At 40.0% G+C, this 15791-nt stretch overlaps 1 protein-coding gene across 1 annotated transcript; it reads left to right on the plus strand.

Moving 5' to 3' along the window:
* The first annotated feature begins 135 nt into the window (after positions 1–135).
* On the plus strand, positions 136–5751 carry LOC143613509 (putative inactive ATP-dependent zinc metalloprotease FTSHI 3, chloroplastic). The gene is made up of 4 exons (XM_077087196.1): positions 136–1218; positions 3203–3526; positions 4322–4622; positions 5371–5751. Exons 1-4 carry the CDS (start codon positions 235–237, stop codon positions 5562–5564), a joined length of 1803 nt encoding a protein of 600 aa, XP_076943311.1. The 5' UTR covers positions 136–234; the 3' UTR covers positions 5565–5751.
* Positions 5752–15791: the final 10040 nt, after the last annotated feature.

Below are 15791 nucleotides of genomic sequence, written 5' to 3' on the forward strand. Positions count from 1 at the left end.
ATATATATTAGAACAAACGGTATAAAAGAACCGTGGAAACTATGATCTTTCCTCAAAAATCAACGGCAGAGATAAAGCTTGTTCTCTCTCAGACGCCATTAACAGGAAGAGGATACTTCAAAACAAAAGATAAACACAAATAACCAGCTGCATCTATCCACTTTCCCATGTTACAGGTAACCTGGTAAGTTACTTGCAAAATCATACTGATTCCATCTTCATTTTCGTAAATTCATGGCAAAGTTGAACCCCGTGTCTGTTAAATTATCCGCCTGTCCTGTTCTTCTGAACAATGGATCCGTTAATGGTTACAAACTCTCGAGATTTCATGTTAAGCACACCAGGTGTTCGATGAAATGTCGAGCTCAGCCGTGTTCGTTATCTAGCGCTACCCGAGCTCCACATTCTTTTCCTTTAGTTCCCCAATACAGATTGGTAAGTGTTAAATTGGTTAAAATCGAAAACCAATTGAAGAACAGTGAGGCGAGTTTCGTGAGAAGGGAATTTAAGCTCCGATTGCAGCCGCGGTTGCGGTTATTGTCTTCACGAGTGAAAAGGGTATCCGTGAAGTCAATGTTAAACGAGTTTAGAACTTATCTGCAAAAGAATATGAGGAAAGTTACGGTATACACCTCAGTTTCGGTTGTTTTAGGGTTGTGTTATTTGTTCTTGAAGCTGACATCAATGCCAAATCCTAAAATTGTTCCGTACTCGGATTTGATCACAAATCTTCATAGCGGGTCGGTAATGAAAGTTTTGTTTATAGAGGGGTCGCGAAGGATATATTATAACACGGAATCTTTCGGTAAAGAAAACACCCAAAGTTTAAATGATAATTTGGGGATTAATAATGACGGGAACTCGGTTGAGAGTGATATTGTTGGGAAATTGACAAAGCCGAAGTCAAAGTCAAAGACTTTAACTGCTGAATGGCAATACTCTACGAGAAAGATTGATCATGATGAGAGCTATTTACTTGGTTTGATGAGAGAAAAAGGGATTACATATAGTTCATCACCTCAGACAGTGTTGATGTCTATGAGGAATACTTTGATTACTATATTGTCGCTTTGGATTCCGTTAACGCCGCTGATGTGGCTTCTTTACCGCCAATTGTCGGCTGCTAATAGCCCTGCGAAGAAGCGGAGGCCGAGTAACCAAGTGGTTAATTTTGATGATGTAGAGGGTGTTGATGGTGCTAAAGTGGAGCTTATGGAGGTATGTTATATTTCTTTGTTCATGTTGTTATTTAGAAGTGTAAAAGGGGGAAATCACAAAAATAGTCTAGTAAATTAATTTCTACAATCATCGTTGACCTTTTAAAGCAATAAAAAATTTAAACATGGAAATCTTTGGGCACAGTAGGAGAAATTTCCACCTGTGCGGTGGACAGAACATATAATGGTCCTCATCGAGCGAAAATTACGCCTGACGTTGACTCACTGGTCAAAAATACACTCAATGGTGACTCACTGACGTTGACTCACCATCAACCGTAATTTTCGTCTAGTGAGAACATGTGTCAAGTCGATGGTCATTTTGCCTTGTTAATGAATAAAACAATTACTCATTGCATATTTGGGCACAGTAGGTGAAATATTTGCCATAGTTATCAAATGCGATAAGCGCTCGAAAGCGTTGAGGCTGGGTCTAGCGCCCAGGCGATAAGCGCAAAAAAAGCACCCGATTTTTTTGAAAAAAAGCGCACGTTAAAAAAACACAAATTTTAACTTAAATAGAACATCTTATGAAGAACACATACATTCATTCTTCAAATAGCTTATATAACAACCAAAATCCAAAACATGAAGTCGTACCAAGAAGCCATTTGCTGAAACAAATATTAAAGTTTGATAAGATTATAAGAAACAAAGAACAAAAAATGCAGAGTAAAGAAAGAAATCTGAAAATAGGAAATTAAGAACAAAACTAACATGTAAATTCTTAGTTTCTTGATGATTTTGTGTGCTATAATATTGATTATGGAACTCCTTAAATAGTGGAGTGTTAGGGACTCCTAGAGAATATGGACAGATTATTAAAGGGAATTTAATACGCATGGGGAGGTTTGGGAAAAGATGACTGCGCCTAAATTATCTGTTGCGTGCCAATCGCAATTAATGCGCTTGGCGCTTTAAATGCGCTTAAGCGCAAAAAGCGAACGCTTTTAATAACTATGATATTCGCCTACGAGGTGGATGAACCACATATCGACACATATCCCCTGATAGTGACTTACCAGCAATGTTTTTAAACACGGACCGGACCGGCCGGTCCGACCGGGATTTAGGACTAGCAGCAGTCCAGTACTCCAGTTGTGTACCTAAGAAGTGTAGAAAGTGTGTTTTCACCATTAGATCTAATAAAACACACTGCAACTAAAATAAAACACACAGCACAATAAACACACTTTCCATATCCACCATCAGATCAAAATATCTAACGCACCAGATTACTTCTTACACTTCTTAGACACACTTCACTTCTTATTATAACCCCACCCTATATATATCTATATATATATATATTATATTTATGTACGTAATAATTTTGAAAATTAAAAGATACAGTATACATAGTTACCCAACATAATGCAATATACGATATAAAATCATCCGGTTATTAAATCCGGTATAACCGGTCCGACCGGTGCACGAGTAGTGTGGCCGGTTCGCTATCCGATCCGGTTATGAAAACATTGCTTACCGGGCAGCAATTACGCCCAATGGTGACTCACTGGACGAGTTCTCGTCCAGTGAGTCACCATCTTTCATAATTTTTGCCTAATGAGTCGCCATCAACTGTAATTTTTGCCCAACGAGAACAGGTGTCATGATCTGGTTCGTCCACCTCACATGCGTAAATTTCACCCATTGTGCCCAAAAATTCCAAATGTAACTGCACTATTGGTTCAAAAAGTTAATGTTTGTAGTTACAATATAGTCAATGCTCTTTTTGCTAACTTTGGTGGTCAACTTAACTACATTCATGATTTTCCTAGTATAAAAAGTAGTCTATTTACTATCATAAATCTAAAATAAAGTAATGATACTTTCACATAAGTAAAGACAATAAACATAGTATTCTACTATGTTTGTACTATAATTACCAAAGATAACAAATTTGTTGACTATAAAACTATTTCAAAACACGGTTAAACATCAATATACTTAATCATAACTAACATAAAACATGTTTATAGATTGTGTTATGCCTCAAAGGCTCTATCAACTACAATAAGCTAGGCGCAAAGTTACCTAGAGGCGTGTTACTCGTGGGCCCACCAGGGACCGGGAAAACATTACTGGCCCGTGCAGTGGCCGGAGAAGCCGGGGTCCCATTTTTCACGGTTTCTGCTAGCGAATTTGTCGAAATGTTTGTTGGAAGAGGAGCCGCACGTATTCGAGATCTTTTTAACGTTGCGAGAAAGAACGCGCCATCAATTATTTTTATTGATGAACTTGACGCTGTCGGGGGTAAACGTGGTAGAAGTTTTAATGATGAAAGAGATCAAACACTAAATCAGGTAGGTAAATTTTATGTTTTAAATTTTGTATAATGCATGGGAGCATGTGTGACTGTAACCGGAATAGCCGATGTAGCAGAATTGAGATTACCAAACCCGACAAAAACCGACGGTTTTGTTTTCTGTTTCTTCGAAAACTGGTTTTTCTGTTTGGTTTCGGTTCGCTATCAACCAATAACAGAAAAATGCGAACTGAACTGAAAACCCGATTTTAAGTGAGTTATAAGTAATTAATAATCAATTAAGAATTAATTAAGTGGGTCTCACCGGAAGCAGCTTCTCTATTCCTACGGGGTAGAGGTAAGGTTGTCTACATCTTACCCTTCTCAGGCCCCTACCATAGCTTTGCTATTGGTGGATTTACTGAGTACAATGATGATGATGATGATGATGATTTAGGCCCAAAGTTGCTGACCCAAATTTTTTGGGTATTTTTCTCAGCCCAAAATTTTCAAGCCCAAGTGGTATAACCGATAAAACCCGAAACAAACGGTTTTCAAAAATCCAAAAACCCAGTGTTAGGTATTTGGTTTGGTTATAGCCTAAAACCGGCCCATTTACCGAGTATATTATTTCAGTAAACTAATTTTCGGATTAAATGATATAGTAAATTTTATGCGTTAAAAATACATTTTGGCCAACTTTTTTAGTTTTTACTTTTGACCTGTTAGACCCGTTAGCAATAAAATTTAACTCATTTCATGACTAATCAATTATATTTATTTGTCACTCCTAGTTTTATTAAATAATCTTCAAATAACTTGAATAGTTATATGTTATGTTTTGGGCACATAGCTACTGACCGAAATGGATGGGTTCGAGTCGGATATAAACGTGATAGTTATAGCCGCAACCAACCGGCCCGAAGCCCTGGACCCGGCTCTGTGTCGGCCTGGTCGGTTTTCAAGAAAAGTGTTTGTGGGTGAACCAGATGAAAATGGAAGACGAAAGATCTTAGCCGTTCATCTCAGAGGAATCCCGCTTGAAGAAGATACCGCAAGTATTTGTAACTTGGTTGCTTCGGTTACTCAAGGATTTGTCGGTGCTGACCTGGCGAACATTGTCAATGAAGCCGCTTTACTAGCTGCTAGACGAGGTTTTTATGTAATTTTATGTTTTATTAGGGGTAGAATTGTAATAGGACGTAAACATATGAATCTTAAAAATGTGTCTAACTGAACTAGGGTGTTCATCGGTGTGGATATCAGTTTATTTGGTTTTGAACTTTTATGGCCTAACCGAAAACCGAACCAATACAAATTAAAAATGTGTCTAACTGAACTGAGTTCAACTGAGTTCAACCGTTTAAAACCAAGTTATTCCAATTTATTCGGTTCGTTTATCTGATTAAACTGGTTATTATTTGGCCTATTCGATTGAAATCGGTTCAGTTATCTGGATAAGCTAGACTTGTGGAATCGATAACCGAACCGGAAACCAAATTCATACTTCAGATACGGTTAGAAACCGGACTGAAAACCGAACTCATATTTTGGTTCGGTTTTCTTTTTCAGTTATTGATACGGTTTGGTTTTTGGTTATTTTGGACACTCCTTTCGAACATGAAACAAATATTTTCGGGTTGACATGAACATGGCCCGTTTAACCAAGTTTTTATAGTATTTTATTTTTTCACATATTAATGCTATAAAATTGCAATTTTACAAAAAGAAAAATACAAATGTATATCAATTTATTTTATTAAGTTTGCCATTTTGAAAAAGTAACCGGTCACCTGTAACTTGAGCTGATGGGTTATTAGGTAAGACGGTATTGATGGGGTGTAGTGCGTAACGGGTTCTTATGGTTGAATGAAATAATAATGATTGTTATGGCTTTATTAGGTGGTGAACAAGTGACAAGGGAAGATATTATGGAAGCAATAGAAAGAGCAAAATTTGGGATAAATGATAGACAAATGAGTCCTTCAAACTTAACCAAGGAATTAGGAAAGATGTTTCCATGGATGCCAACTTTTAAGTCTTCAAGCAATGATGATGGGTCTACTTCTCTTGGAGGTTATCAAACTCTCAGTTGAGTTCTAGTCATTTTCTACAATAGGATCTCTGTTAAGTTTCTTTCTTGTTCAGCTTCTTTTGGAGGGTCTTTTGGTAATTTGAACAATAGGATTTGTTAACTTTGTTTTTGTTGAACACAAAAAGCCTATTGATTTTTTTGACATAGAAGGAAGTATTCACGCTTACAAACATTGTTCTGTTGTGCTTCATTTATGCTAGATAAGGTCTCTATTGAATTGGGTAAAAGTTTTAAAATTTTGAGGTTTGGTTGATATGGTTATAGCATTGTTTCTCTTGAGTAAGGTTTTTTAAGCATTAAAGATTACATATTTATGTTGTTTGAGATGATGAAAGGATAAATGTAGTGTACCGTATTTGATAAATGTACCATGAATCAGAGATTCAGAGTTGTATTGGTTTAGTTTTGTGAAAACCAATTGCTTATATCGAGGCATTTCTTGAGACGAAATTCAAGGATCTTGATAGACGACTAACAACGCAACTATAGTAATCATGCATACATTGTTGTTTTAAATGTTAAGATTACATATTTATGTTGTTTTGAGATGATGAAAGGATAAATGTAGTGTACCGTATTTGATAAATGTACCATGAATCAGAGATTCAGAGTTGTATTGGTTTAGTTTTGTGAAAACCAATTGCTTATATCGAGGCATTTCTTGAGACGAAATTCAAGGATCTTGATAGACGACTAACAATGCAACTATAGTAATCATGCATACATTGTTGTTTTAAATGTTAAAGATTACATATTTATGTTGTTTGAGATGATGAAAGGATAAATGTAGTGTACCGTATTTGATAAATGTACCATGAATCAGAGATTCAGAGTTGTATTGGTTTAGTTTTGTGAAAACCAATTGCTTATATCGAGGCATTTCTTGAGACGAAATTCAAGGATCTTGATAGACGACTAACAATGCAACTATAGTAATCATGCATACATTGATGTTTTAAATGTTAAAGATTACATATTTATGTTGTTTGAGATGATGAAAGGATAAATGTCGTGTACCGTATTTGATAAATGTACCATGAATAAGAGATTCAGAGTTGTATTGGTTTAGTTTTGTGAAAACCAATTGCTTATATCGAGGCATTTCTTGAGACGAAATTCAAGGATCTTGATAGACGACTAACAATGCAACTATAGTAATCATGCATACATTGTTGTTTTAAATGATAAAGATTACATATTTATGTTGTTTGAGATGATGAAAGGATAAATGTAGTGTACCGTATTTGATAAATGTACCATGAATCAGAGATTCAGAGTTGTATTGGTTTAATTTTGTGAAAAACAATTGCTTATATTGAGGCATTTCTTGAGACGAAATTCAAGGATCTTGATAGACGACTAACAATGCAACTATAGTAATCATGCATACATTGTTGTTTTAAATGTTAAAGATTACATATTTATGTTGTTTGAGATGATGAAAGGATAAATGTAGTGTACCGTATTTGATAAATGTACCATGAATCAGAGATTCAGAGTTGTATTGGTTTAGTTTTGTGAAAACCAATTGCTTATATCGAGGCATTTCTTGAGACGAAATTCAAGGATCTTGATAGACGACTAACAATGCAACTATAGTAATCATGCATACATTGTTGTTTTAAATGTTAAAGATTACATATTTATGTTGTTTGAGATGATGAAAGGATAAATGTAGTGTACCGTATTTGATAAATGTACCATGAATCAGAGATTCAGAGTTGTATTGGTTTAGTTTTGTGAAAACCAATTGCTTATATCGAGGCATTTCTTGAGACGAAATTCAAGGATCTTGATAGACGACTAACAACGCAACTATAGTAATCATGCATACATTGTTGTTTTAAATGTTAAGATTACATATTTATGTTGTTTTGAGATGATGAAAGGATAAATGTAGTGTACCGTATTTGATAAATGTACCATGAATCAGAGATTCAGAGTTGTATTGGTTTAGTTTTGTGAAAACCAATTGCTTATATCGAGGCATTTCTTGAGACGAAATTCAAGGATCTTGATAGACGACTAACAACGCAACTATAATAATCATGCATACATTGTTGTTTTAAATGTTAAAGATTACATATTTATGTTGTTTGAGATGATGAAAGGATAAATGTAGTGTACCGTATTTGATAAATGTACCATGAATCAGAGATTCAGAGTTGTATTGGTTTAGTTTTGTGAAAACCAATTGCTTATATCGAGGCATTTCTTGAGACGAAATTCAAGGATCTTGATAGACGACTAACAATGCAACTATAGTAATCATGCATACATTGTTGTTTTAAATGTTAAAGATTACATATTTATGTTGTTTGAGATGATGAAAGGATAAATGTAGTGTACCGTATTTGATAAATGTACCATGAATCAGAGATTCAGAGTTGTATTGGTTTAGTTTTGTGAAAACCAATTGCTTATATTGAGGCATTTCTTGAGACGAAATTCAAGGATCTTGATAGACGACTAACAATGCAACTATAGTAATCATGCATACATTGTTGTTTTAAATGTTGGAGGCAAGCAATACATTATTATATAATAATATATAAGAAAAGTTTGGCGACGCTAGAGTATTACTGGTCCATCTGGCATCGTGAGATTGGCTAAGTAAATTTTTTTTATCTTTATAATTAAATGGTTATTCGTGTCGGTTCACCGCCGTAATGCCCAAGACCGAAAATGTTCGGGTTTTACCAACTCACCTTCGCAACACCTGGTATCGACAACGCTCGGTTTTTACCAACACCCGTGTTTAACCGACCTTTTTTGTTTTAGTTCCATTATTGTAAAGATTGTAAACGAAATCTACCGAATTTGCGTCGACTCGCCGTCACAACGCCCATGATGGAAAATGTTATGGTTTTGCCGACTCACCGCCACGAAACCTGGTACCTACAACACTTGGGTTTTACCAACACTTGAGTTTTAGTTTCGTTACCGTAAAGAATGTAACCGAAAATGACCAAATTCACGCTGACACATCGCTGCACGACCAGGACCAACAAAGCTCCTATTTTACAGCGCTTGGGTTTGGGTTTCACTGATCCACCACCTTCGTAACGAACATAAAGAAAACCAACCGAATGTCGCTTTTGTTTTTTATGCTTTAATTTTGGTACCGTAACGAACGTGTCATAAACCAACCGAACTTGAGTAGACTCACCGCCTCAACTCCCGAGATTGACAACGATCGGGTTTTTCCAACACTCGAGTTATACCGGCCGACACCACCCTATTGCTCCACCTCGATTTTTATAATTTTTTGTTTATTATTTGTTTTAGTTCCGATACAATAACACATGTAACCGAAACCGATTTAATTTGCGTCGATACCATATCATCGCTTAGGACCGATAGCACTTGAATTTTACCACCCCCGGATTTTAACAACCTGTCCCAGCACAACGCGCATGTAAAAATGCTAGTTATTTATAAAATCAAACCAAACATTTCCAACTTAATAGGGTGTTTATGAAGATTAAAAAAACTATAAATGCTGTTTTAAGTTTTTTATAAACTTATAACCATACATGATATATCAACAAAAAATATATATGATTAAGGTAAACCGTAAACGTATTTATTATTTAACTCTTATTATTTTAATTATATTTCGACCAGTGTGAATTAATACTTATTATTTATATTAGGGTTTTCAGATTTACAAAAAAAAAACAAAAGAGACATATTGTGGTTGTAGTTTAGTGGAAAGAATTCCACGTTGGGCCGTGGAGACCTAGGCTCGAATACGGTTTACAGAAATCCGAATAAGTAAGCATCTCGGCCGATTGAGTTTTTAATTTGAAAAGCAACATGTGGGTGGGTGATGGACGATTAATCAAAAAAATAGGTAATAATGAAATCACTGTTTTAGTAAATGATGTAGAGAAAAGTAGTGACATCGATTCACAAGAAGCTCAGCAAACTCTTGAAATAGCGGAAAATGCTTTGAGAAAAGCTGAAGGAAAGAGACAAACAATTGAGGCAAATCTAGCTCTACGACGGGCTAGGACACGAGTAGAGGCTAAACGCCATTTCATAACCAGAAATGCCCCGGTCTCTCAAATAGTTTATTAGGTTGTTATTTGTAAGGGGTAGGTTACTAAACCTACCCCAAATTAATATAAGGCCCCGCTTAGTGGAGAGATCAAGCACCATACGGACAACATAGCGTCATAAACATGGCCAAATATAATAAACATTCTTTGACACTTCGGGAATGGTAGCACCAGATCTCCACCAGCATGGGACAAAAAGGAAGAATATGCATCAGGTATATCACCCAACCAATGGGGATTGAACAACACATAAAAGACGGTACGAAATAGTACACCACGTCAATATCAAAAGGCCATGATGTCCCTCTCTCTCCTCCGGCCATAAATACCAAAGTATCTCCAAACGGTAAAGGATCCACGATCCAATATTCTAACTCTCTCTCAATATATTTCCACCATACAACAAATACTGATTCTCACGCCGGATGGTGGTTACGAGAGAATCCCCCCTTCCTCGTAACGAGCTCACGGTGTTCTGTTTTGCAGGAAATACTCATATGCGCCAAGAAGGATTGCAACCCATCGTGGGAGATACTTAACCATATTTACCCTTGGACTAACTCGTTAGACCTAAGAGGCGGATTTGTATTTCTTCACTATTTATTTGTTAAATGGGTGGGCTAGATGGTGTTTGAGCTAACTGGTTGTTTAAAATGTATATAACTATTCAAAGGGAAGTCACGGTTATCTCACTATAGACATCATTTTATAACATTTTAATTTACTGGTAATATGGTAGTTTTGTTAGTTACTTGGCTTGTGTTTTTTATAAGTTCTTTATTTGAATATTTAAGTTTTGTATTTAGTAATAAATAAATAAATGATATTGAAGAGGTATGTACCCGCCTCAACACTGAGCGAGGCGGGTCAACCCACAAGATATAGACAAGAGGCTTGAAATCAAGACTTTATGAAGGCACAAAGCCAAAACCTATGCGCATGGCGCATGCATCACATGCTCATGCATCACATGCTCAGGCATCACATATGCTCACGCATCACATATGCTCACGCACATCACATCTGCGCGTGGCGCATCCGCGCGTGGCGCATATCACATGCTTGTGCATATCACATCTGCGCATGAAACATCTGCGCGTGAGAATAAAGAGAAGACCTCGCGCATCCTCAGGATAGGCGCATATCATACATGCACATAATCAACCTCGCCCTTATCCAAATCAGGATTAGGGCAACCTTGATTGTGCACGTCAGACAACCTTCCAGAAGGTATCTTTTTAAGGAATAAGAATATGCTGATGTTGACAGCTGCCAAATGAAAGGTGGACAACTCAGCATAACCCATGTGCTACCACGTGATTATAACCAATGAGAAAGCACCAGGTGTCCCAGAGGACACGTGGCGCAGAGCAATTGGAGGAGACCAACAAGGCTGAGCCCAATCAGTGGAAACCCTAGCACTATAAATACAGCATCAACTCCACAAGGAGAGACATTCAATCATATTCAATTACATTCAATCACAGAGAGTTACAGTCAGTAACACACACAATCACATCCAATCACATCCAATTACAGGGTATTCAGCTATTAAGCAATACTCTTCAGATTTCCTTACTCAGATATTATTATCTTCTCCCACAGATACTTATTCTCACACCGGAGGGTTACCCCAAAGAGGACCCCTCTGTCCCTTTCTGAGGGGTAAGTTGACGGTGCTGTTCATTTTGTAGGTGGAAGAACTCAGATCCAAGAGAACCATCGGTGAAATAGCATAATCACACCCGAGGAAAGTAGATCGTCTACCAGTGAGTCGATCCACGCTTCTTCATTGGCGCCATCCACTGTTACAACGGCAACAAGATCTCATCAGATCTATAAAAAAAACAAATTTTCACCATGGTTTCTGGCGTTCGTAACGATGATCAAGTTCTGGAGGATATTGAACGTGAGGATGTTAATGGGGGACAACAGTTTCTGAGGGTGCCGCGTGATTCTACGCGCACCACCAGTAACCGTCCCTTCATCACAACTCCTCATGACCAGACTGAAACTCCTCCAGACGATCTCACGTTACAAAATCTTGCCGGCGCGAAACAAAAAGGACCAATGGGTCCAGAAGATGAAACAAATGACCCTAAAGAATGGCTCATAAACGAGCAGCGGCGTCTAATGGACAAGTATAATGAGATGGTCAAACAGAAAAAGTTAGCCGACTTAACACAAAGGCAAGCGTTTGATAAGCAAACTGTTCATGGAACAAAAAGGGCGCGCGCGCCGGAAGAAGGACATTCTGTTCACACTGCACACACTGAGTTCAGTGATGAAGAAGTGCACAGCATGAGGAAGACGCGAGATACTCATGCAGGAGGCTCACAGCTCCGCGCGCCTGTGAACATGGCGCCTGGAGCCAGAGCCGATCTGGATCTGCACATGCCGTACAGCCCACCAGTTAGAGGGCAAGTGGACGTAACCACACCGTATAAACCAGCCATCTTGGTGAAACATTCAAAGTTCACTGAGCGCATCGCGAAGGCTCCCATCCAGCACAAAACCAAGATGCCAAGTGGTTTGGGTAAATATGACGGCACAACAGATCCAGACGATTTCTTGCAAGGTTTTTACAACACGGGAAACCTAGAGAGCTGGACGATGCCAACATGGTGTCACATGTTTGCTCGCTGCCTCACGGGCGCGGCGCGTGTCTGGTTCGAGAGCTTGCCGACTGGGCAAATTGATGGGTTCGAGGAACTATTGGAAAAGTTCCAAGCCCACTTCGTACAGCAGCGCAGACACACGCGCGACCCTGATGACATCATGCACTGCGTGCGCAGGAATGATGAAACGATTGAAGACTACATCACTCGTTTCAATCAGGAGTCTCTGGCAATCGGAGGTATCACTGAGCAACTATTGCGCGTGGCCTTTATACAAGGCGCGCGCAGTGATCAACTCCGCCGAGCTCTCGTAAGCAGAGATGGCATGCCCACCACGTGGGCCAAGTTAATGGAAGCATCGCGAGTTTTCGCGAGAAATGAAAAACAAATTGCCCAAGATAGGGCAAGAGAAAGAGCGCATCAAGCTGAGTCACCGCGCAGCAAAGAAAAAAGGGGCAAACAGAACTCTGTATGGTCCAGGTTGCAACCAACCAGTTTTTCTCCCGCAGAAAAACAGGCGCAACCAAGCTCACCTCAGCCCCAAAAAGACATTCGTAATCGCGGGGAAGGTGATAAGAGGGAAGGCGGCAGAGATCCTAGCAGATCTCTGCCAAGAATATGGACTCCTCTCACTAAAACGCCTTCACAGGTGTTAAGCACTGAGAATGTCCAGTTCAAAAGCCCCAAGCCACTACACTACAAGGGACCATCAGACAGTGGCAAGTACTGTGAGTTTCACAAGTCCACAGGACACAACACTGACGCATGCCACCACTTGAAGGATGCAATTGAAAAGGATGTGAAATCAGGCAAGCTGGCTCACCTGGTGAAAAACTCAAGACCAGAAAATGAAGAATCAGGAGCCTCAGCCAGCAAAAAGTACAAAAGAATATGTGTAGCCGAGGGAGGAAGGCAAGGGCAAATATCAAGAAAGAGAAGCGCGCAAATCCAAGGAGATTGGCGCGAGCAACAAGTCATCTTCCCGAGAATCAGGGGAGGCCCTTCCATCAGCAGTCCTCTTGTCATCACTACACACATTGCTCATTACGAAGTGTCAAAAGTCCTGGTGGACACTGGCAGCGAATCAGACATCATGTATGAGCAATGTTTCAGAAAACTGGATCCGGCAGACCAAGCAAGGCTTGAAATTGTGAATGCACCAATCTCTGGTGTTTCAAATGAAATCATTCATCCCCTAGGTCAAATACAATTTGAACTAACCATGGGGGATGAGAAACACAAGCGAGCCGAAGTTGTTAACTTCTTGGTCTTGCCCACCACTTCTTGCCACAATATGATCTTGGGTAGGGGAACGATTGCCCAATTCAACGCCATACCGTCGCCAGCGCACGGCGCGTTGGGGTTCCCAACACCAACAGGTGTAACTTTTGTATACCGGGATCATTTGTGTGCAGTGACAAGTACTCCGCGGGAGGGGAGAATGAAACTTCCAATGGCAGACAACGCGCCAGAGGAATGGATTCTCAACCCAAAATTCCCGGAGCAGAAAATCACAATTGGCGCAACGATATCAGACGACACGAGGGTGAGAATGAAAAGATTGCTCACAGCATATATGTCGGTCTTCGCGTGGCAGCACTCTGATATGACTGGGGTTCCGCGAGACCTGGCGCAGCATTCTCTCAACACCTTCAAGTCTGTAGAGCCAATTGCTCAAAAGAAGAGAGTCATGGGGGATGAAAAGGCGAGGGCCATGAATGAACAGGTTGAGGATCTATTGCGCGCAAACATCATCCGCCCGATACGATACCAGACATGGGTAGCCAATCCTGTGATGGTAAAGAAAAGTAACGGGTCATGGAGGATGTGCATTGACTTCAAGGACCTCAACAAAGCATGCCCAAAAGATTGTTACCCCCTCCCAAACATCGATGCAAAGGTGGACTCCGTGGCGCCATTCAAGCTAAAATGTTTTCTGGATGCCTACAAGGGCTATCACCAGATTCAAATGGCACCACAAGACGAGGACAAGACCGCATTCAGAACTGACAAGGGTGTTTTTTGTTACACAAAAATGCCCTTTGGTTTGAAGAATGCGGGCGCCACCTACCAAAGACTTATGGATGCCGTTTTCAACGAGCAAATTGGAAGAAACCTAGAAGTCTATGTGGATGATTTGGTGATCAAAAGCAGGGAGGAAAAACAGATGCTCAAAGACATCGAGGAAACCCTTGGGCGCCTAAAGGAAGTTAACATGAAGCTCAATCCGAGCAAATGCACTTTCGGCGTACAAGAGGGAAAATTTCTAGGTGTAATGGTCACCAAGGATGGTTTCAAGGTGAATCCTGAAAAGGTGGAGGCCATCCTTGACATGCCCTCGCCATCCACAATGAAAGAAGTCCAGAAGCTGAATGGTAGATTGGTGTCAATCAATAGGTTCCTGGCGAACCATGCAAGCAAATCTACCCCATTTGTCAATACATTGAGAAACTGCTTAAAGAAAAGCCAGTTCAAATGAACTCCTGAGGCCGAGCAAGCTTTCAGTGAGATTAAAGAATGTTTGATAAATCTGCCCGCGCTCACAGCTCCACTTCCTGGTGAAACTTTGACATTATACCTATCAGCAGGCGAGCGCGCCATCGGCGCAGTATTGTTGGTGGATCGCAAGGGAATCCAAACGCCAATATACTATGTGAGTCGGGTGCTGACAGATCCTGAGACGCGCTACTCCATCATGGAAAAGTTAGTTTTGTCACTAACACACGCGTCGCGCAAGCTTCATAGATATTTCAATGGTCATCCCATTGAAGTTCTGACTGGTTACAACATCCAGCAAGTCTTGCGGCGCCCCGCGCTCTCAGGAAGGCTGACAAAATGGGCGCTGGAATTAGGCGAGCACACGATCGCCTATAAGCCCCGTCCAGCAATAAAGGGACAAGTCTTGGCTGATTTCATTGCGGAAATTCCAGAAGGAAAAATTGAAGAGGCTCAGCGCGAGGTAGACCCTCCGCAAGCCAATGATGAAGAAAATGTTTGGAGATTGTTCACTGACGGAGCTTCAAACAACGAAGGGTCCGGCGCAGGTCTCAAACTGGTGGATCCAGAGAATCATGAATATACTTATGCCATCAGGTTGGACTTCAAGAGCACCAACAATGAGGCTGAGTATGAAGCCCTGCTGGCTGGGCTGCGCATCGCGCACAAATTCGGAGTTAAAAAACTAGAGGCCCATGTTGATTCATACTTGGTAGCAGCAGAGGTCAATGGCCTTTATGATGCCAAGGAGAACACCATGCCTCTATATCTAGAGCAGGCGAAAAAGCTCATCGAGCAATTTGACTGCTTCAGAATCATTCATATTCCGCGCAGTGAAAACAAATCTGCAGACGCGCTGAGTAAGATGGCATCAACCAGCTTCGATCACTTTGGCAAAGATGTCAGGGTAGAAGTAATGAGCAACCCGTCGGTGGTGGCGAAATCTGTCCTTGTAACTCATACAACCCCTTCATCATGGATAACTCCAATAATGGAATTCTTGAAGGAGGGAAAGGTACCGGACAATCGCGCACAAGCGAGGAAGATAAG

The sequence above is a fragment of the Bidens hawaiensis genome, unplaced genomic scaffold (assembly GCF_021521415.1).
Source record: "Bidens hawaiensis isolate Kalapana, Puna unplaced genomic scaffold, B.hawaiensis_p1.1 tig00037616_1, whole genome shotgun sequence".
In the NCBI taxonomy this organism is placed as follows: Eukaryota; Viridiplantae; Streptophyta; class Magnoliopsida; order Asterales; family Asteraceae; genus Bidens; species Bidens hawaiensis.